The sequence below is a fragment of the Choloepus didactylus genome, chromosome 1, assembly GCF_015220235.1.
Source record: "Choloepus didactylus isolate mChoDid1 chromosome 1, mChoDid1.pri, whole genome shotgun sequence".
Lineage (NCBI taxonomy): Eukaryota > Metazoa > Chordata > Mammalia > Pilosa > Megalonychidae > Choloepus > Choloepus didactylus.
In genome coordinates this window covers 66241310-66263964 of record NC_051307.1, presented here as the reverse complement: position 1 = coordinate 66263964, position 22655 = coordinate 66241310, and the positions used below count along the sequence as shown (strand labels likewise).

The following is a 22655-nucleotide window of genomic DNA, read 5'->3' as shown; positions in this document are numbered from 1 at the left end:
GTAGTAATGCTATTCCCATTTTACAGTTGAGGAAACCAAAACCCAGAGGAATTCACTAACTAGCCTCAAGGAACATAGTTCATAAGTAGCAGAGCAAGCGTTAAACACAGGTCCCTGAACTCAAGCTCAGAGGTTTTTCCACCAAAAAAAAAAAGCTTGGTAATACCTAACATTGCTTCAATGTTGGGTTTTCCCCTATTATTATTATAATATACAGTTTCATCATCATCAACCTCAGTATCAGCAAAATCCAGGACACTGATCCTTACTTAAAAAACAAAGACCCTAGAAATGTTCTGGAACAACCAGTTGTCACTGACCCTGCTCCTCCTCCTTCCATTTCCAAGGACTGAGGTGAGCAATCCTTCCTCGAGAGACCAACATTACAACGTTCTCCCTCCCCTCATTTGTACAAGCTTGAGAAGCTGCTTTCTGTCCAAAAGCTATAGAAGCATGTCTAGGGATGAATATTATCTCTTCCCTGTCCCTCTGCACATTCCCCAATGGTTTCTTTTCAACAATTAGTAAGACTATAATGAGAAGGTCTTAACCCAGAAGCAGTTGTCACAAGCTTTAGACACTCTGAAACGGGAGGCAAGGCAGTGTGGTGCCATTTTATATGTCACTCACCCACCAATCAAAGGTTCAGGCCATGTCTCCCAGCCCTGCCCCTGGCTTAAGTGCCTTCTTATTAGAAAATGTGTAGCATCTTTGAATCCTAAAGTTTGGATATCCTGCTTTGGTGACGGTTACATGATTATTAGCTTCCCAACACAGGCTCTGAACACCTTGCGAGTTCTGTAAAAGAAGTCCTAAGGAGGGGGCCAAAGGTCAGTAGGAGTTGGCACTGGCAAAGAGAGGTGTCCTCTGATCACTATCAGCCCCTACTCCAACCGGGCAGCGAGTTTTATTTTCAGAACTAGTTTTGGATTAAAAACATTTCCCCAAATTCCCCATGACACAAAATACTTCCCTGGATGATTAACATTATTTAGTACTAGTCTAAAAATTCCCTTTAAACAAAAATGCCATTTCAGACATACAGATAATAAAATGTGATTAAATGAAAATACCAAAGATTTTTACTGGGGAAAATAAAGGGTACTTTGAATGAAAGCATTTGGCCTAGGGCCCCAGTTAGCTTTCCTTTATTGGTTGCAACCTTTGAATGCCTTGAGCAGGTCTGAGGCTGTGAGCTCTAAGGGATTCAGAGAGGAGTCATATCCCAAACTTCACACTCTATCAATTGTTGGCAAGTAAAGCACAAAAAAGAAAATCACTCAACTTTGTATCCAGCAGCAATATGCAATTACAAAGTCAGGTTTCTAAAAATATTTTATTTACAACAGCTGCCAAAACATATGATACTTGGGAATAAATCTAACACAAGTTGTGTAATTATTGACTTTTATAGAGAAAAATACAAGATTTAATTGAAGGTAATACAGGAAGACTTGAGTGATGATGGGAAAACTCCCAGTATCAAAATCATGGCAATTTTCTTCCAATTAATCTAGAACTTCAATGCTAATCAAAAAAAAAAAAAAAAAAAAAAAAAAACTGGAGCTTTTTCTCATAACAATCAAATTTGAAAATCCGTATATAAAAGTAACAATCCAAGAATAGCCAAGGCTATTTTTAAGGTTAAAAGGGGAAGACTTCCTTACAAGATATCAAAGTCTGTCCCCAAGTTATTATTGTTAGATTGTAATAATTCAAAGCACCAGGTTACTGGTATAGTATTAGGCAAATAGATTAATGCAAAGAGGTCCTGAAACTGATCTGTATCAAGATGAAGAGCTTGCAAAAACATGCTGTTGACTTCAAAAATCAAGATGCAAAGAGAATGTATACTATGATCTGGAAATGTACAGTATGTCAACATTAAAACTCTGTTATTCAGAAAATATGCCATATGTAGTAAATATAAAAACAAGAATGGGAGGAGGCACACCAACTTGGTGACAGTGATACTCTCTGGACACAGGGAGAAAGGGAGTAGATTAAAGAGGGAAACAAAATGGACTTCAGTTTATCCATAAATTTCTTTCTACATATCTGAAGCAATTAAAACAATATATGCATATTTGTTAATCGTGGGTGGTTGTTACATTGCACTCTGTATTTTTCTATAAGTTTGAAAGTTTTGGTAATCAAACAAAAGAACAAAAATTACAGACACCCTGAAGGTCTCCTACATTTTAGCATGCCCTTAGCTTCTATTTTCTAGCCTCAATCCCAGTTCCACCTTTTCCTAATTAATTCAAATTGCACATGTATTGAAGCAAAAAATGGCATAGCTTCCCCACCAAATTGAGTTTTATACCTTTTCAACAGAAATGCCAACCTGGAGGAGCAGGCCACATGGATTTTGAAACCATTGATGTGGGGACCAGACAAATTTCTTTCTGTATACAACTGTGAATACAAGCCAAATCTGTGCACACTTCTTAATCCTAAAAATATTCTTTAACTGTTCATTTATTAAATAACCACACTCTCCTGTTGATTTAATCATAAGGGTCATAGTAACTTTAAAAAGAGTTTCTTATCAAGTTCTAGAAGCAAAAATGAACATAGATGATCAATTTGTAAAATAAGAGAAACTCTCATTATATACCCATTGACAAACTGGGAAAAAAAATCATTAAAGTTTTGATATATCTTTTGATGAGAGATAGTGAATCACCTTTGTTCCACATTCTATATAGTGATGTGGGATGCAAAAGCATCATTCAAAATTCATCTTTATAGAATCCAAGGGGTGCTATTGGGTTCAGTTTCTTTTACAATGGGCACCCTGCATCATTCTATCATATTTTATCAACAACAAAAAATACATTAGCAAAATACCAACTTTTAAATAGCAAATCATTTTTTTGTTTTTAGTCTTTCAATTTCCAAATAGTAAATAATTCCTAAAAACTACTGTATTTCCTACTAACATTAGGATAATTTTTCATTGTTCGCCACTGCAAAAAAAAAAAAAAGTCACAAAACTACACAAGGAGAAATAGCTTTAGGACCTGTATAAATTTGAGTCAAAGTTGCAATGAAATCATCAAACAATTTTCCCATCTTCTAGTATTAGTTGATTAGTCAAACCACAGGATCATTCAGTAATGGATTCTGCTTTGGGCAATGCTAATACAGTCATGTTTCCTGATGAAAACTAACCTCAAAATCTGCGCAACAGTGTCTGTGACTGAAGTTCTATATAATGATAGCACTTCTCTTTTCTACATAGAAAATGAAAGGGAAAATTGAGGCAGTTATGTTGGCAATTTAAATCAAAAAGAAAATATCCAGATACTTGAGGCAAAAAAGGAATTTGAGGTTTGAACTACGCAGATAATCTGAGTTCTCAATTTCACTTTGTCAAGAATACAAAGCATTTTATAAATGACATTTTCTGGGCAGAGATCTCCAAGTAGTATGTCTAATACATGAGTCAAAGCCCCCAAACCAGTATTCTTCCTGCTATCTCAGGAAAGAGTGACATTAACCAAAACTATTTTACCTCTCCTCTGTTATCCAAATTTAGAGACTGTGCTGTCAATGGGTATAGAATGAGAGCTTCTCTTACTTTACAAACTAATCATCTATGTCCATTTTTGCTTCTAGAACTTGATAAGAGACTCTTTTTAAAGTTACTATGACCCTTACAAGTAAATCAACAGGAGAGTGTGGTTATTTAATAAATAAGCAGTTATAGTGATATTTTTAGGATCAAGAAGTGTGCACAGATTTGGCTAGTATTCACACAGTCTATAAGGGAAGATATTTTCATAAACATGAAAACCTAACAGACTTATCCAGTTTCCATCTACCTGGAGCCTCTGGAGGAGAAGCGAACACCATCATGAGGGATGTGAGTAACAGTTATCAAAGAATCTAGTTCTGATCTCCTACCAGCAAACCGGTTCCCCCTAAGAGGCTTCATCCACTCCCAGGATCCAGAGTTCACTTGCTGCATTTGCCCCCTCTTAACTCTGCTCCCCTGTTTTATGTTCCTTACTGGTTCTGGTCTGTTTTCATTGCTGATGCCATCACTTTTCTCCTTGTCTGCTAGCATCCTCAATGCCAACCCAGCAAGATGTGAATCTATTGGCTACTGTGATGCCATCCCTCCTTCTGTCTTGTTTCCCCAGGTAGTTGTGGGATGATTTGTTATGACCTTGAAGCTCCTCATTGCCCACCTTCTCATGGTCCTTTCTCTCTTTTATTTCATCCATACTGTTCAGCTAACACGCAGAGGACCCTCTTTTCATGAGTCCTTCCCTCCAGACATTAAATATTTCAAAATCATTTCAATTGTCAACAATTTTTTAACACTTTTATTAATTCATTCCATTAATTCCACTGGATTGCACAGGACTTTTTCTTTCTTAGCAGTGCTGTACATATAGATGGTATGCTCTGTAAGTTTACAATGTGTTGTGGCTAGAATACCATCCCCCAAAATTTATATCCACCCAAAAACTAAGGATGAGACTTAATTTGGAAATAGGGTCTTTGCAGACATAATTAGCAAAGATGAGTTCACACTGGATCAGAGTGGGCCCTGAATCCTATATGACTGGTGTCCTTATAAGAGAGAAACACGGACACAGAGAAACAAATACAAAGCAAAGAGAGCCATGCAAAGATGGAGGCAGAGAATGGAGCTATGCTTCCACAAGTTAAAGACCATCTGGGCTACCAAAAGCTGCAAGAGAAAAGGAAGGATCCTCCGAGAGTCTTTAGAGAGAGCACGGCCCTGCCTACACCTCGATTTCAAAGTTCTAGCCTCCACAATTGAGAGACAACAGAACTCTGTTGTCTCAAGCCACCCAATTTTGTTGGAGCAGCCTCAGGAGACTACGACATTCTGTTTCAAAGCTAACTCTGGTATTTGTTTTGTTTACTACCACAGCATTTGTTTTCCTCAATTACAAATTTAGATTTTTTATATTAAATGTCTCCATATTTGTAAATAATCAAGAAAACTCATGTCTAAGAGCACGTGATCTATTACCAGTCCATAATTTTTCTTATAAATGTGAATGAAAAGAATTGTGTGCTGGCTCAGTAGCCCCCAATGTCATGATAGAAGGCCCTCTATGCCCTTGCAGTGCTCTCCTGTCAAGTCCTTCTTGGAATCTCTCAAACTATGCTTCACTTATACTCACAAGAAACTTGTGAGCTGCTTCTGGAAATCTCTTGCCTGTGAACCTCTATATAGGGGCTGTACATTTTCCACAGCTGTCAATGCCCTGCATAAGCCAACCTGTCTCCTAACATCTCCCAAAGCTAATTGCTGGTATTTGAGGCCCCAGTGTATTGTCCAGTTCTTTAAGATGGGATCCTCTCTGAGTCAGAAAAAGGATTCTCCTCAACTCTTTGCTGGTCAGTCCCCTATCAACTCTTTCTCTGACCAAGAAATGGCAGCTAGATCCTAATGGAGCTCTGTGTGAGAGGCTGTGAAACTCCAGGCAGAAGCTGAGCTCCTTGTTTTCCCAGTTTATACTATTCAACCAAAGTTTTAAAAGTCTCAAGCTCAGATTTAAGTTATAATTCAAAGTCAAGGCAAAGTGTATATCTTTATCCTTGGCTGAGCCCAAGAATATGTCTTCCAACACAGGGCCTAAACCAGGAAATTCAATATTGAGAGGACAGTCTGCATCTAGCTTCAGAAATTACTGCCCCTTGCCTGTAGCATAATGGCAGCTTATTTTAGATTAAATCATTCTCAATACTTGTGAAAGTAGGAATAAGATGTTGAGAACAGGAAGGAGAAACATCTTTAAAACCAATCAGGTCAATAATTTAAAGATTTTCAATTATTTTATTAAACAATCATCTTTTACATGTCATCAGATTTTACCCTTGAAGTGCAAAAAAAAAAAAACAGTTTGAGGTATTAAAACTGAAGGAACATTTGCACATGTTTCATAAGGTTTACACACTACAGCAACCAGAATATTTAATAGCACTAGATACTAAAAGATATATAAAAGTAACTGGTTTTTCTCATTACAGCTCCAAATCTCCCATCTGATTAAAGAGTGGCAAAAATAAAATGAGACATAAGTTGCTTGCAAAACATGTCCACTATTTAGTTTTATAAACTGGAATCTAGACTTAAAAAGTTCAATGGCTAAAACAGCAGCCATCCCAAAAGCATAAAATTCAAACTGACAAACTGACATCAATGATCTGAATAATATTCGATTCACAGAACTTAATCTTCCAATCAATGGCACATTTTCACTTTGTCTACACCTTGCAATAGAAAGTTGAGACAATTATATAGTTAGGGTAATATAAACACTTTCTCCTGAATATTCGGGCAAACTGGGGAAAAGGTGCTTTCTTAATTTAACGACTGAATAAATTTTAACTTCAGAGTGTAGACACTTCATTTTAAACAAATTGAAAATTCTATAGTGATTTGCATGTAGTATAGTAAATTAAATCCTAAATAATAAGTCACAAATGTTTAATAGAAATTAGTTTCTGCAGCAACTCTTTGCAGTTAACGCAGAATTTCTAGTAACTGTACAGGCTGAGTATTGAGGTCTGTCATTGAATTCTTTTATTTATTCAATGGTATGAATAGCTTAAACGAAGGGAAGACTGATTTTTTAAAGAACACAGACTGTTCAAACTTCTCATAGACTTTTCAAAACTGTTAAAGGATCAAATGCTTCTTGCAATTTACTATTAGAGGAAAGCATCGTTATTCCATGGCAACTATGACACCTTAAAGAAGATACAGACTACTTGTTTTGTCTGGCATCAGAAATTTGTGGGAAAAGGAACATTTTTTTCATGTAGATGCCAGGCAATGTTTGCAAAATACATTATTTAATCTAAGTTTCCTCTTTGTTCTGAGAAAACTAGGAAATCAGATGGTAAAAACCCAGATAGGAACACTATGCTTATGCGGTGGTGACAATATCCTCTTCCCAAAACCACTGTTTTCCAATGTAATGATTCTGGAATTAAGAATAATTTTTTCACAGTCACCTCACTGCTGGAAGCACAGCTGTGATAGCAGCTGAATTGTTTACTTAGGAGGAAATGTAACATGTGGTGGTGTTCTCACATGAACCAAAGGAAGAAAACTGATCACCACCATTCCTATACAAATGAATAATGATCTAGGGTCACTCTGCATTCTTTGGAGGCTTTTGCTATTTGCTCCAAAAATGGATGTTCCAGGTTAAATTTTTTTTTTTAGATGAATGTTGTCAGATATGGAAATCAGCCAAACACCAGAGGTCATAGACTGAGTAATTAACTCTTGGGTATTCAAATGGGCCAATTCAATTAAAACAAATCCCTAAGCTGGAATTAGCTGGAATAAAGCAAAAAGCAACTTTCATTTTAGGACCAAATTGCAAATCTAAATGCTATCGCATTGGGTGTAATGCTTAGGGGAAAAAAATGCAACAAATTCCATTATTCTATGCCTTCCTTTTATCTCTATAGCTAACAATCAAAAGAAAATTCATTAAAATGAAAAATGATTCATCCTGTAAGATCTAAGTCCTGAATAACCTTGTTGATAGTATACCCATTGGTGTCATACAAATAGGGCTGACCACATATCCAAGTGACAATAGCAATATTATCAGAATTATTTCATTATCAGCGTGCTGATGAGCTACACTGTAAAATCTAGCAAACCTACAAATATCAAGGGCTGACTGGCATTCAATTCAGATTGGAACACTGACTGGGCTCATACACAGTAAGGTCAGTGAAGGGTACTCCCGAGGACAGGGACTTATAATAATCAGTCGAAAACTGGGTTTCTTATGCCATTCAACACCAAACTGGTGGGTTCCTTCCTGTGTAGAAGAGCTAGTGAGAATAGGAGAAGGGAAAAGCTCATGACTCCAAGAATGACTATTCCTGATATTAGTGCACTGGTGATGGCATTCAGCTGGAAAGGCGGTTCATGTGGAGAACCTGCAAGTAATGAAACACACACAGTTGTGAAGTCCAATATCAAATTTCTTTCACTTTATCTCAATTTATCTCAAAACATCTACCACCAGTAACTTGTAGAATAAAAGCATTTGATAGCAATTCAATCCAACACCTAAAGAATTGTAAGATTTAGAAGACTGGATTCTATAGGCATATATATATATATATATAAATGCTAACAACAAAAAAAATGACCATCAGGCCACATATGAGTTTTTTAACTCATCATCAGTGAACTGCTATGTAAAATATAGCAAACATGTAAACCAGGGCTTATTACATATAATTGATCATAGTTTTGTAACTGATCATGAAAAAAAACTGAAATTAAGAGAACATTGTACTTTTATTTTCATTATACTTAATCATCTTACCAAGCTGTGAATTGTTGGTTGGAGTCTCATCTAGGGAAAAGAAAGCAGGAGAAGTAGTGACATTGTCTCTCCAAACATTTACCTTTGTTTATTCTGACTCTATAATTACATTCTAACCATGTCTTCCCCCATCTCCACTCACAAGCTCTGTGAGAATAATGAAAGTCCTCTTAAACCATTCTGCTTTCCCATTCTCTGTTCCTTATGTCCTAGGTTTCATATTTCATCTCTTCCCCAATCCGACACCCTGCTGCTGCCCTGGGCATACAAATATAATCTGAAAATATACTATCCTGTGTTCTTTCCTAACAACTTCGCTTCATCATTCTCTTTCCAGGCAAGTTAGTGGGGGCAATAATTGTGAACAGCTGTTTCATTTTTTATGGTTCTGTAACCCACCATTTGCTATTCTGTTACAGAGAAATACTCATTATTTAGTGCCACTCTATTTTAAGTATTGTCAATTTGCCCATCTTAGTCTGCAGAAACATCATTTTAAGTTCTAAGAATATGAATTCATATTTAATAATTAAACGGAAGGAAAACATGACTGTTGAGATTGAGTTGTAGTTTTATTTTTATCTGTTGAGTCAAAGATTGAAGCTGTTGATTTTCCACTTTCTCCTGGCAAACTCATGGACACAGTGAACATATTCACTTGCTTTCCCAATTTCTGTTGCCCATTTTGTAAACATGTAGCTATTTACCTCTTGTACTGGTACAGCTAGTGGCTTCCCTGTGTGTGTTTTAATATGAGGGTGTGCATGAGTGTGAGTGTCATTCATTATTTGAACCATAAAATATGTATAGTTGACTGATTCTGAAGTTATATTATTACAATTAATGTGTATGTAATGCTGTATGGTTTATAAAGTGCTGTTTCCTATGTTATCACATTTAATCTTCACAATAGCCATATGGTTTAGATGTCATTGTTACCCCCATTTTACAGATGAAGAAATTTCCATCTGTTACAGCCTCCATGATAACATAAACATATGTTTAAATCAAAACCTGACTCAGTGCTTTTTTTAAAGACTATAAACTAGCCAAGTATGGAAAATGTTTTTGGTTATAGAGATGAACAATATCTCAAGATAGGAAATTCTAAAATTAGTATCTGAAATACTTGATGAGAGAACCCAGTTAGCTATTTATAAACCATCTGATGCTATTTCTTTTCAGACACAAGTCTTGGCAGAAACATTGATTCTGCTGTCTGATCCTGAAGTACAAAGCCCAAAATTAAAAGCAATCATTCATAGGATTCTTTAGAATGATGCAATGCACTGCGATAGGACAAAAAGGGAAACAACACAAATTGTCCTTATAGGATGCCTTTAGGAAAATCCTAACCTCCAACAAACAGCTCTTTAGAAGACATTTCCTTTTCATGAGAAAAAGATGGAGTAAATGGATTGTGACCGAGCTATCCAAAAGGTCAGACTGCCCCTTTCCCAAGACAAGCTGCCTTACTGGAACTTGGCAGAATATGTGATTCTTTAAAATTCCCTTTTAAAAGCTATTCTTTGTTTAGAAATCATACTCATTTGCTTTTAAAAAAATGTTTCTATTAAAGAATAGAAAACACTTTCCCCGTAAGTATCCAAACTAAGGCAAAAGTGCTATGATGAGATGTCCCCAATATTTTCTGTACCCTGAGGATAATAAAAGAAGTCAGATTTCCCCTCTCCCCCCTTCATCACCACCACCACCTCTGTAGAAACAATATCTCAGGTGTTACCCACAGGGACTTGGCTGTGGACAACATTTCTCTATGTGGAGACAAAACAGTCCTACTGTCAAATGAATGATTGAACGATACCATCTCCAGGTTACATGACTTGAAAAAAAAAAGAAAGGAAAAAAGGATGCATTCTACCTTTGGTAGTTGGCTGAAATCAAAAGGGGGAGTATTTGAATATTGTTTGGAATTGTATTTAGCAGTGAATAAAGATAAAGAGGAATACTTTTACTGGGTGCTGTTTCTGGTATCCTGCAATTGTCATGTCATTACGGTTTTGTTGTTGTTGTTGTTGTTTTAACCAAAGCCCTGTGTACCCTAGAAAGGGAATTAGACATTTTCCAGGTGCCTTTGTTACCACATGCTTCAGTTTTTCCCTCATATCAACTTGATCTTAACATACACATACGCTAGAAGAAGTAAATGATGCTTTCTGGAATTAAAGGAAGAACAGATGGGGATATTATACTACATGGGCAATTCAAAAAATAGATAGCTACTGAGAACCTGAGGAAGGCGATCGCAGCAGTGCCATAGCATCTGAAAGCCAGAGTGGCAGATATACTGTCATCATCTGCTTTACACTCATATAAGTGAATGGAAGGGGGGAAAAATAAAAAACAACATCAGTGCAAAGATATATGCAGAATGAATATTTCCCCCTCTTAGCACAAAGTATATAAATAAAATCCTCAACTATACTTATACAGTAAAATGGGCCATTTATTTCAAGTTCAAAACTTCAAACTTTCTACTTTCCATTGTGTTTTGTTTTGTTCATGTCTATTTCTATCTCTGATCTCTAAGATCCCAGAGGGAAAAGACTGTGGCCAGTTTTCTATTATACTCTTAGCTCCTAGCAGAGTGCCTGTCTCAGTAGGGGCTAAATAAATATGTCGAGTCTTCTCCATAGGAATTTTTGTAAAGAATTAGGTGCTATGTGTCTCCAATCTTTGCATATTTAAAGTCACAGAATTGTACCACAAGATAAGCATTTCCCACCCTATGTAGTTATAGCCTTTGGGAGCTTTAAATAAGAACATCTTATGAATTTAGAGGATTCCGGAGTCTGAGGATGTGAATATTGTCACCAAATCAATTAACAAGAGGACTAACAATGCTGGGTCAAAACACCCACAATGTATTGGTTTACATTTAAAGTAAAAACCAAAACCAAACCCAGAAGTTCTGAGGTTTAACAGCTCATTGAACTTGACCTAAGTCAGGTGCCTAGGGGAAAGGTGTGGTTCAATGAATAAATAGAATAAAGGTTCCCAGCATCAGAGTGCTCTGAAGAAGGCAAATCAAGTCTGAAATGGACTTTTCTCTATAAAATTGGCCATGAAGACCTGGAGACGCAAATTCTGGCTGACCTAAGGTAAAATCAAAGTGAAACTAAGGAAAGAGGTAGTCTTGGTCATTAAGCAGGAAATTAAGTTCACATGGGATTTGCCTGTGGCTGGATACAGCTTGAGGACTGAGAATCCTCAGATCATTTTAGGCTGGCTGACTTCTCAGGCCAGAATTGATTAAACACCAGAAAATGGTTCAATCTGGTAGTAAAGTAGTTCTTGAGTTCTAACCTCTCAAGTAGAACTGAGAAAGCCTATGTTAAGTAATAATAGCATTAATATCCAAATTTAAGATGTGCTTTCATGGGTAGGGAGTCATTCCAAGTGCTCTACGTATTATGTAGTTTAGCCCGAACAGCAACCTGTACATGTTGGAGCTATAATTATTCATATTTTTCAGAACAGGGAACTAAGGCATGAAAAAGTTGTGCATTGCTTACAAATAGTAAGTGGCAGTGTGAGGATTTGAACCCAGAAGACTAATTCCAGAGCCCCCATGCTTAACCACCACTGTGTACATCTCCACTTTTGTCTAACTGCACGGCCTCCTGCCAATCAATGTGTCTCTTGGAAGCTGTATGGTAGATTGAATTATTACCCCAATAAAAGACGTCTTCTTAATCCTAACCTCATTCATGTGGGTGTGAACCCATTTGAAGGTGTGTTATCAGTTAAAGTGGGGACTCATTTGTGACTAGGATCTTCTAAGATCCTATCTAGGCATGGCCAAACAGAATCAGGATGGGCCTTAACCCGCATTACCGGAGGCTTGAAAGAGGTGTCCAGAGAAGCCGGAAGGCAGAAGTCAGTGGAAACCAGAAGACCAGTGATGAGGAGAGAGAGACCACCAAGTCATAGGGGGCACGAGTGCAAGCCAAGGAAACCCAAGGATTACAGCAAGCCAGCACCAGAATGCTACAGACTTCAGGGAGAAAGCATGCTATTGCTGACACCGTAATTTTGAACTTGTAGGTTTTGAAACCATGAGCCAATAACTTCCTACTGTGAAGCCAACCAGTGTTCTTCATAGAAGATCTGGCAAACTAAGACAAGCTGTGTCCTCATCTGTACAACAGAGGATATAGGCATCTTAAAATCTTAAAATGAGCCCAATGAATGGAAAAGTGTTTTATAAACTCTGTATTTCTAGATAAAAGAAATCTGGGTGTATTCTGTAGAAAACATAGGATGGTGATAAGTATACAGCAAAAGGGTGCTGCTGAGGTCAAATAAGTTTAGGAAATTCTGAGTTCAAAAAATATGAACTGTCTTTTATTAAAACTGTAAGAATTCTCAGAGCTGCCTATAACATATCTATGTACAGAAAGTATTTCCCTACCATAACTGATTCATGGAAGCTTTTTGAAGAGCATTTTGCAGGATTATTGTTCCAAGAATCACATTTCAGGGCAGGCATTGCAATATTGCTTTTTGCTATAACTGTTGTCATTATTATGTTGTTGTATTTTGTGCAAAAGAATCAAGAAGCAGGGCCCCAAGTCCCTAAAGCCTGCCATCTGAAGAAAAAACTTTTTTCTTTTGAGCCATTGGTTTAGAAGTTCCTATCACAAATGCAGAGAATAAATGTCTCCAAGCTTTACTTGGCATTTTTAATACCATGCTATGCTTACTCTATGTGGGATTAAAAATATATTTTGCATGGATATTATAGTATTATAATTAAGACATTATTTATGAGACCCTAAGCAGTGAGGCAACCAAGATCATCAAAAAGTGTACCTTCCTACTGCTGTTTTTCAAAGCTACAAAAAGTAAACCCACAGAGAGAGGAAGGGGGTCTGGAAAGTTTGAACATGATCCTTTGGGGACTTTCCTCATAGAGAAGCTAAGGTGACTAAGAGAAAACCCCAGTGTGCTGGCAAATAAAATGCAATCTTTGAGGTAGAAACAGGGCATAAATTGCAAAGGAAGAAACCAGGCATGATGTCAGAAACATTGCATTAGTTCTCTGAGTGTACAGCATAGTTATTTGGGGCTACTAGACATGGCATGGGTGAAACCTATGGAGCTGGTTAGCTGGCTGCCTATGGTAGAATTAGATATTTCTTATTGGTAATCTCTACTGGGATTTGGGAATCTTAGTTAATTTTTGGTCTTTTTAAAAACATTACTTAATACCAACAAGTTATTTAAATTCAGCTCAGGTAAAAAAGATGCAAGAAAGTTATTAAGGAGGAAAACACTTCTACCCAAGATAGAAGAGATATCACTTTCAAAGTTCTTTTCTTATAGCAAATTGACTCTTGAGATGTTCCATAGATATAAAAATATCCAAAAGCATTCCTAATTACTGTCAACAGAGCTTGGTTTCCATCTACTGTAATTCTATGAGCTATTTCTGATAGTTGGAAAGAGTTAAGAACTGGCCTTCGCAAACCACAAACCGTTCATTTTCAACCCATTCAAGGCACATACACCTATCAAATCCTCAGGGAATATGGACTAAGTTTGAACTTCCTATTTAACATATTACTGAATTATTTAAAAGGTCTGTTAGTTTGTTTTAAAATAATGGTATGTCTACACAAACACAGGGAAGTGAATGCTTAAAACAAATGTCTGGATTTCTCACATCCACACCACTTTTTGCTTAATTATTTACCTATTTCAGGCAAAACTTTCTTTTCACTGTGGGATGGGACATGTGGGAGAAAAGTTAAAGACAATCTAACTGAAACATAATAACTGCCTTATAGCTAATGTGAAAGAAAAATATTAACATATAATCAAGACCAGAATTCTTTTTTAAAAACAAATTCAGAGCTATAGAGTTAGAAAGAATTTTGAAGGATTTTTTTTTTTTCAAATTCCTCATTTAAAAATGAAGAAATGTTTGCCCAGAGAAGTGAAGGAAAATCCCAAGTCACATGGTATTAAGACAAAAGCTAGATCTAGAATCAGTTTTCTTGCCTTCAGTTTCCGTGTTGTTTATCCTGCATTTTGTTTTATCCAATAGCCTCTAGAGGTCTCTGGGGTCACATTGACTTAAAAGATTTAACTCCTTGGAGAGAGTGTAAATATGTGTGTGTGTGTGTGTGTAGGAGTGTGTGTGTGTGTATATATGTGCACATATACTTATATACACAAGAGCTTGGGTGTACCCTGATAGTTGTACCCACGAGATCATGTAAGTTCATGAACACAAATGAGTGCATTGGATGGGGGGTATGTAATATTCAAGGTCCTGGGAGGAAACAATACTCAAACTGATCAATTTAAGGAGAGTTTAATAAAGGGACTATTTACAAAAATGGAGAGAACTCAGGAAGAAGAATCGAGATACCTGGGCTTAGGGCTAAGGGGAGGGTTTCCAGAACCCAGTGAGTGTAGTTTTACGCAGAGTGTTGTTTTGGCAGGAGTGATGTTGACCCCACTCTTTTGCATGATGCCATTTCCTGACAGCTCTGCCCTTATTCAAACCAACCAGAAAGTAGCCACCAAAGGAGACAGTCAAAGAAGTCCACATCGTCATCCTAGGGGGACAGCGTTTAGGGCAGAGAGTGGATTCAGAGGAGTAAATGAAACATGCCCCACATGGTGTATTTGTGTGTGTGTGTGTGTGTGTGTGTGTGTGTGCAAGAAGGAAATGTGTTCAGGAGAATATTGTCCTTTGTGTGAAAGTTGAGTAAACAGGAAACTATTGTGAAATCAAAATTGCTCAGTAGTTCGTCTTCTCTCACAGCTAATTAGTGCTGCTTAGGAACCACTTAGAGTTCTCAGTGGATGTCAAGTAGTAAGCCATTCTGGAAACATCTATTACTTCATACGGAAGAAGGAGCACTCCTACCACTCCGAGTAATGATGGGACCAGCGGAGAGGACAGCATTTCCAGAAGTGCTCTGGGGGCTCCAAGTCGTCCTCTCTGCATCTCTCCTTTTTCTGTTGCCACAAATCTGAGGTGTTAATGAAAACAAATGAAATTCCACACCAGCACAAAATTGTTTCTTTATGACCATTTGGAAAGCAGATTCTTTTGGAAGAGATAGCACATGTTTAATTTTATTCATTTCCTTCTGTGCATTTATTTAATTACTTTGCATATAACTGCTACAGTGTGTCTTATCCTGGCTTGGGCCACATTTCTTATTTCCTCTCGCTGTAATTGTGCTTTGCCTCATTAATTTACAGAGCTCAATGGCTCGCCTGAAAAAGAGCTGTGTTTATCAAACTTTTCTACTTTTATTTCTCTCAAGACTTTAATAAATTCTTTCCTGAAATATCAGTCAGCACAGAGGCAAGGTAATGCGGACTCTCCATTTAACCAAGCTTGATACTGCTAGTTAAGACCAAAGTAATCAACAAATATGAAGAGACATAAAGTTGATATTAAAGCCATTTCAACCTTTTTTCTTAAGTGTCTGAATTTTCTTAGGTTAATATTGATGTGACCCTAGGGGGCCTTTCAGAAATAGAATTTTTTTGTTCACTAGCAAATGGATCTGCATTTTCATGGCAGCTGTACCTTTGATGCTTTTAACATGAAAAGACTCCATCTGGCCCCAGTCTAGTTTTCTGACCCCTCCCCAGGCCTTTCCATCATCCCATATACTCTGCTCCACAACCTTACTGAGCAACTGAAAGTTCTTTGATCACCCTGCTTTATGTGTCTGTAATTGTAACTGTCTTTTGGCATGGAGTGTCCTTTAAACTATTAATTTTTTTTCCCTCTGGGCTCATTCATCTTAAAAGTGACAACTTGAGGTTCACCTCCTCTACCCATCCCTCCACCATCCCCTGCTCCATCACTCTCACCGTGGACGAAGGGAGTACTGTCTCTTACTACAACCCTTACATATCTGTCTTTGCACCATACATTTTTGTCTAGTGTTCTTTCATGATGATCTCATGATCTTACTGTATAAGCGAATTGAATGCTTCATCTCTGTATCCCCAGTATAATGCTTGGCACAAAGTAGGCATTCAATAGATGTTTACTGGATGAATGAACAAATCCTACTCTGAACAGTTTGATCTGAAACATATCCACTTACTTTATAGAAATTAATTTCTAACATTTGATAACCCTTCAGCTTATATTGACTGAACAATTTAGAATGAAGATGCTAAAAACTTACTGGCATAAGGGTAGGGCAGTCATCGGCTCTGCAGAGTTTGGTAACGCAGTGCAGGAAGACAGTGGACATCTTCTGATTCTTGTGTTTTACAAACCGGAATACTTCAAACGAAAACCGACCGTGCTGGCTTCTGCCATTTTCAATGACTGTGGTCTGAGGATCTTTGTCACAGCTACATTTCAGGGAATGTAAAAAACAGGACTCATTGGAAAGTACCAAACTGCTGGGATTTGTAAATTCATTTCTGCAGTATTAAAAGCTAACAAAACCTTGCCATGTTGCATATCTAACTCAACAGATATCACAAGAATGACCTAGATAATAAAATTTAAATAGAACAGTTTCTGATTATATCACTGTAAAATTTTAAGGGGGTTATACTTTCATATGGTTCAAAAATCAAAACAATATAAAACACACATTTTGAAAAGTCCCACTCCCATCTCTGCCTTTGTCTATACCATTCCACATACACATACAAACCCTGCCAATATAATAACATTTATTATTACATCCACCCAGAGTATAGCCAAATATGAGTGGAAGCAATATATTCTTATTGCTCACCCCTAATTAAACAAATTTGTACCTTGACTCTCTTTTATTTAACCATGTATCTTAGAGAGCTTCCATTGCTTTTTCCAGAGCTGTACAATATTCCATTGTGCACACCTGTCAAAATTTGTTTAATCAATCCCCTTGCATTGTTTTGAAACTTTACTTTTTACAAACAATGCAATAGTAAGCAGCATTGAACATAAATCAATTTGAACTTATATAGGATTATCTGTAGAATATATTTGTAAGATCATTTAATAGATATTGCCATATTGTCCTCTAAAAGGTTTGTTCAATTTTGGATTTCCCCAGCAATGTATGAACAGATTGTTATTTCCCCAAGACCTATATCAACAAAGAATATATAACTTATGGATTGTTCCCTAAGTTTGATAGGGGGAAAAACTATCATCAAGTAATTTTTTTATTTTTTTTTCTTTATTAGAGAAGTTGTGGGTTTAAAGAACAATCATGTATAAAATACAGGATTCCCATACAGCACCCCATCACCAATATCTTGCATTGGTGTGGAACATTTGTTACAACTGATGATAGCACATTCATCATGTAACTTTAATTTGCATTTTTCCTATGGTGAATGAGTTTGAGCATCTTTTCGTATGTTTCAGAGTCATTTGTGTTTCTTTATCTGAGAATTTATGTGTCTTTTGCCCAATTTTCTATTTTGTTGTTGTTTCTCTGATTCTTGCAAGTTCTTTATATATTAGAAAGATTGTCTCTTTTCTTGTTATGTAAGTCGCAAGGTTGTTTTTTTTTCTTGCTTTGTTGTTTGGCTTTCTACATTGCTCTCAGTACATGTGTGTGTGTGTGTGTGTGGGTGTGTGTGTGTGGGTGGGTGGGTGTATGTGCATGTGTGCACCTGCATTGCACATGCATACACATGTATTTATTCAATACAGAAGCGTTTATTTTCATATGTTGAAATTTTAATATTTTATTTTTCTGGCTTCTGCTATTTGGGCTGAAGATAGAAGGATGTTCCTCACTGCAACATTTAAAAAGTCTTCTGCGTGCTTTCTTCTATCACTTTTTAAGTTGTGGATTTATCATTTAAATTGATAATCTATTTAGAGTTTATTGTAGTGAATTAAGTTAAGTACGAATCCAATATTATTTTTCCTAATGGCTACCCATTGTCCCAGTACCATTACAAAATTCCTGCTTACCCCATTAATTTGTGATAATATACCATATTATATATTAAGTTCTCATATATTTTTTTACTTTCTATTTGGTAATTTTGGTCTGTGTGCCTAATCTTGCACAATACCACATTCCTTTAATAATTGGAGCTTTTCAATAACTTATAATATCTGGTAGAGCCATACCCTCCCTCTTTATTTCCACGGTGACTTTCCCCATGTCTTTTTGTATTTTATGTATTTGTTCTTTATCCCTTTTTCCTTGACTAGATTAGTTCATAATTCTCTATTTTATTTATTTTTCTAAGAAATAACATTTGCTGTATTGCAAAATGTTGATTCATATTTTCCTTGTTGACCCAAGTTTTGTTTAAGAAAGTTTTTAAATTTCCAAGTGGTGGGGACTTTCTGTTTTCTGATATTGTTATTAATTGCTAGTTTTATTGCATCATGATAAGAGGATCATGAATTATTTCTACTTTATTTCTACTTTAGACTATATTAAGGTTTTCTTTGTGGCCTAATATGAGGTCAGTTTGCATGATATCATGATGTTATATTCTTATTTTCAGGATTCAGAAGAGATAGGTAGATAGATGATAGATAGATAGAGATGATAGATTTAGTATATATATAATTGATTATGTTATTTAGGTCTTCTATGTCCTTAATTTTTGACCACCAGAACGGAGTTTCCTGAAAGAGATGAATTAAAGTCTCCTATTTTTATCCTATTTCAAACAGTTTGTTTATATTTCCCTAGTTTCTACTTTATAAATGCTTTAATTCCATACAGGATCTATCTATTGATAGCTGCTGTATTTTTGTTGTGAATTAAATCACTGTCATTATAAAGTGGACTTCCTTATTTCTTTTAACATTTTGGGCCTAAATCCATCTTGTCTGATATTAAAATCAAAACATTACTTTCTTTTTGTTTACATTTTCTTAGTATAACTGTACATAACTTTTATTTTCAATTTTTCTGAATTACTTCATTTTATATTTATACAAAATAAGTATACATTTATTTTATATTCATATTATTATTATGTTATTATTTATTTTATAGATTTGGGATATTATTTATTACTCAATTTGAAAATAGTTTTCTTTTAAGAAGTGTAAGCTCACTTACATTTATAGATATGACATATTGTTTGGTCTCAGTTTTGTCATACCTTATGTTCTCTCTCTTTCACAACACAGTCTATTTAAATTTTTATTACAGTTCTTCTTAGGCAGCCTTTTAGCTCTGTTTTAGTAATTATATTTACAATAATACTTGTAGCAATACCATTAGTCCCCGTTATTATTTTCTTTGAAATTTATTTAGTTCCCTACTAAGAATCTTGAAAAAATTAACTTATATTGTCTTCATCCCATCTACCTTCTCTCTGCATCATTACCCAGTTATGGTTAAAAGTATTATATTTTCAGTATTTACTTTTAACAACTAACTATACTCATGTTTCTAATATTTGATTCGTCTGATATTAATGATATCCTTTCACTCTCAGAAATTATCATGAGACAATCAATGAGCTAATTCTGTCCCCCAACGTCTTTTCTCCTGAGGTGTTGGGCACCGTCTAACTCCCCGTCCTTCTCCGCATTTCCCAGCCCTGGTGGCTCGCTCCCTGCAGCGCTCGCTCACGGTGGCGCCCCACTGCCAGGAGTGTTTATCTCCCGCTGTTTTTTGTAAACTGCCACCAGGATGACCTTCAGCTTTCGCTTTTCTTCCCTGCTACGCTGGCCGCCTCTTCCCAAGCAGCTTCCTGCAAGTCTCTCCCTGCACTACTGATCTTAACTGCTTTTGTGAACGCTAGCACATACTTTGGAATTGCCAGGTTTTCATTTTCTCCTAATTTCACCTAAATTGGAGTTTGAGGGATCTTTTACTTGCCCATTTTGCTCTCTATGGTTTCCAGTAAGAATAAAGAGAACATTCAGTACTAAGCTGTCCTATACTCACGTCTGATTATTATACTCCAGGTTATCGATGTGATCACTATATAAAATTTGGAAAATAAGAGAAATGTCCAAACAAAATAATCCACAACCCTACCACACATAAATAACCACTGTGGACATTTCGGTGTATTTTTTACAGTCTTTTCTATCAATATTTCACATAAAGCAGGTCCATTGGGCATAAAATTGCATATGCTGATTCCTTCACTTCATTTTTAATAAAAGCATCTCCCCATTTTACAAAGAACTTTATGTGGTTATAATGCTTGTGTGATCTCTGAACTTACTGGTTCTGCATAGCCTACCCAGACATTTCTTTATTGCTGAACATCCGGTTTGTTCCCAAGTTTTGCTAATTTTAATATTGCTAATAGACTAGAAGAGCCTAAGCATTTTAGAATACGTTTCCCAATTTGTAAACATAGACTCAAAGAATATGAAATCTTTGTTTGTACAAATATGAATTTTTTTTCCAAAGAATGTTGTCCAAATTAACATTTCCAGCAATAGGTTATCAGACTCAGTTTAACCATCTCCTCTGAATACATTCTTAACCTTGATTATCCAATAAATCTTTTTCTTTTGGTTTCCCATCATATTACTCCCATCGTGTGTCAATAAGCTACAGCTAGCTGAGCCAAATGCATTTTATAAACATGATTAGAAGGCACTGCCTGACTCTCAAGTCTGGTCTTCTGTCAAATAAAAATGCTGAAAGGGAACTGGGGTGATTGAATGTTGTTATGATCAATGTCCCCTTTTCACCAAATGTAGATTACATTCACTCTATCACTGTCTATTGGGAATGAAGTTAAAGTTATTTGCTCTGATAGAAAAGGAGTAGTAGGTTATATTATACTTTCACATTAAATACTGATAAATGAACAAAAGCATTTGGGGTCTAAATTATCCAGATCATTATTTTAATTTTACTCTCCTCTTGACTTATGATGAGACAATCTAGCTGTGGATAAATAGTACCCTCCCAGTACCTTTCTCTTATTAACAATAATTTCCTAACCACACTTTTCCTAAGACCATGAAATATTCCCTTATCTCCTAAACATGAATAAAACATCTTTGATGGACCTCACTTGCTTGCAATTCTTATTCAACAGAATAAGCCTTATCAGCACTTCATGTTGAAAACTGTTCTTGACTTTTATATTTCCAGCTTTATGAGGACTAAAAGGTCAAAATGTAAAATCTTAAATTCAAACACTCTAATGGTGTACTGTCATCTGTTTGTCAGACTTAGATTTTCCATTTCTATTAAATACAACTGGGTCTTTGGTATCAATACACAATTTAGACACCTACCTTAGGAAGAGATCATACCGTGTATCATCATTTGGGTTCCCCGATGGGGTTGTGTAACAATAATCCATTAAGACATTCCATCTGCAGAAGGACAAAAGAATAACCTAGAGTCTGAATCTCATTTTGGGTGTTGGTTAACAATCCAATGGAAGAAAATATTCACAAATGTCTTTCCCCAGGGAATATAATCTTCTATTAGTTGTTAATTTGCAGAAACTTCTTGTTTATTAGAATTTTCTCCTAAATTAAAGGTGTTTAAAACTCTGCAACAAAGGATTACCTTCCCTACATCAAGTAGAATTAAGGCTAAGGTCACAAAACTATTTGTGCTAATGGTGCAAAGATATTTATGGACAGGAAATTGAATGGTCAAAGTTTGAAAGAGAAAGAGAAAGTTAAGCTACATGGATGCTTATGTTCTTTGTGAAAAACGGTCCTTCATTTCCAGAAGTTCAGTCTCTAACAGAAGACAGGTGATATTGTAATACAAAATTCAGCAAAACAAGTTTAGGGCATAAATTATACACTGCAAATTATGCCAGAATCAGTGGGGGCAGGGCTAGAGTAGACTATAGACACTGAGTTAGGTCAAAGAAAGCCATAAGGCAAATACATAGCCTTCCTCCAAGGCCAGATTGTGCCTAGATTTTTACAGTATTCCATTCCAACTCTAGGTGTTATTAAACACACTACGTAACCCACGGGAAGTGAAAACCAATAAAATGGAGAAAAATATACACATTCTGTAAGAAAATTTTAGAGAATCACATATTTCCAAGGATGGAAAAACCAAGAAGACAGAAAGGGAGAAGACAAAATAGAACCAAATTTCTAGAGTATACCAATCTCTTTAGTTTGTAAAGTTTAGATAAAACATACAAAGGAATCCAAAATAAACCATTTACATGATACAATTTTGTCTTTATAGGGCAAGGCTGGATCTTAGACTTTGGAATTCTCTTTCAATTTTATACTTTCAAAATCTTCTAAGGATCATATGAAACTTAATTGACTTTGTGTTTGGCAGAGATGTTTCCCCTTAAGGGGAGAATTCTTTTACTTTTCAAGAAGTTTTTACTTTGAAAGTAACATAC

The 22655-nt window shown here is 36.0% G+C and overlaps 1 protein-coding gene across 1 annotated transcript in view; it reads right to left on the bottom strand.

The window, feature by feature from the left end:
- Positions 1 to 7783: 7783 nt before the first annotated feature.
- Positions 7784 to 22655, bottom strand: part of ZPLD1 (zona pellucida like domain containing 1) — a 37765-nt gene continuing 22893 nt past the window's right edge. Inside the window, exons 7-11 of the mRNA XM_037836302.1 lie at positions 21562 to 21642; positions 16547 to 16718; positions 15259 to 15364; positions 8355 to 8384; positions 7784 to 7959 (exon numbers count right to left, since the gene is read on the bottom strand). Of these exons, the coding sequence (XP_037692230.1) occupies positions 7784 to 7959; positions 8355 to 8384; positions 15259 to 15364; positions 16547 to 16718; positions 21562 to 21642 (565 nt within the window). The remainder of the gene's footprint in view (positions 7960 to 8354; positions 8385 to 15258; positions 15365 to 16546; positions 16719 to 21561; positions 21643 to 22655) is intronic.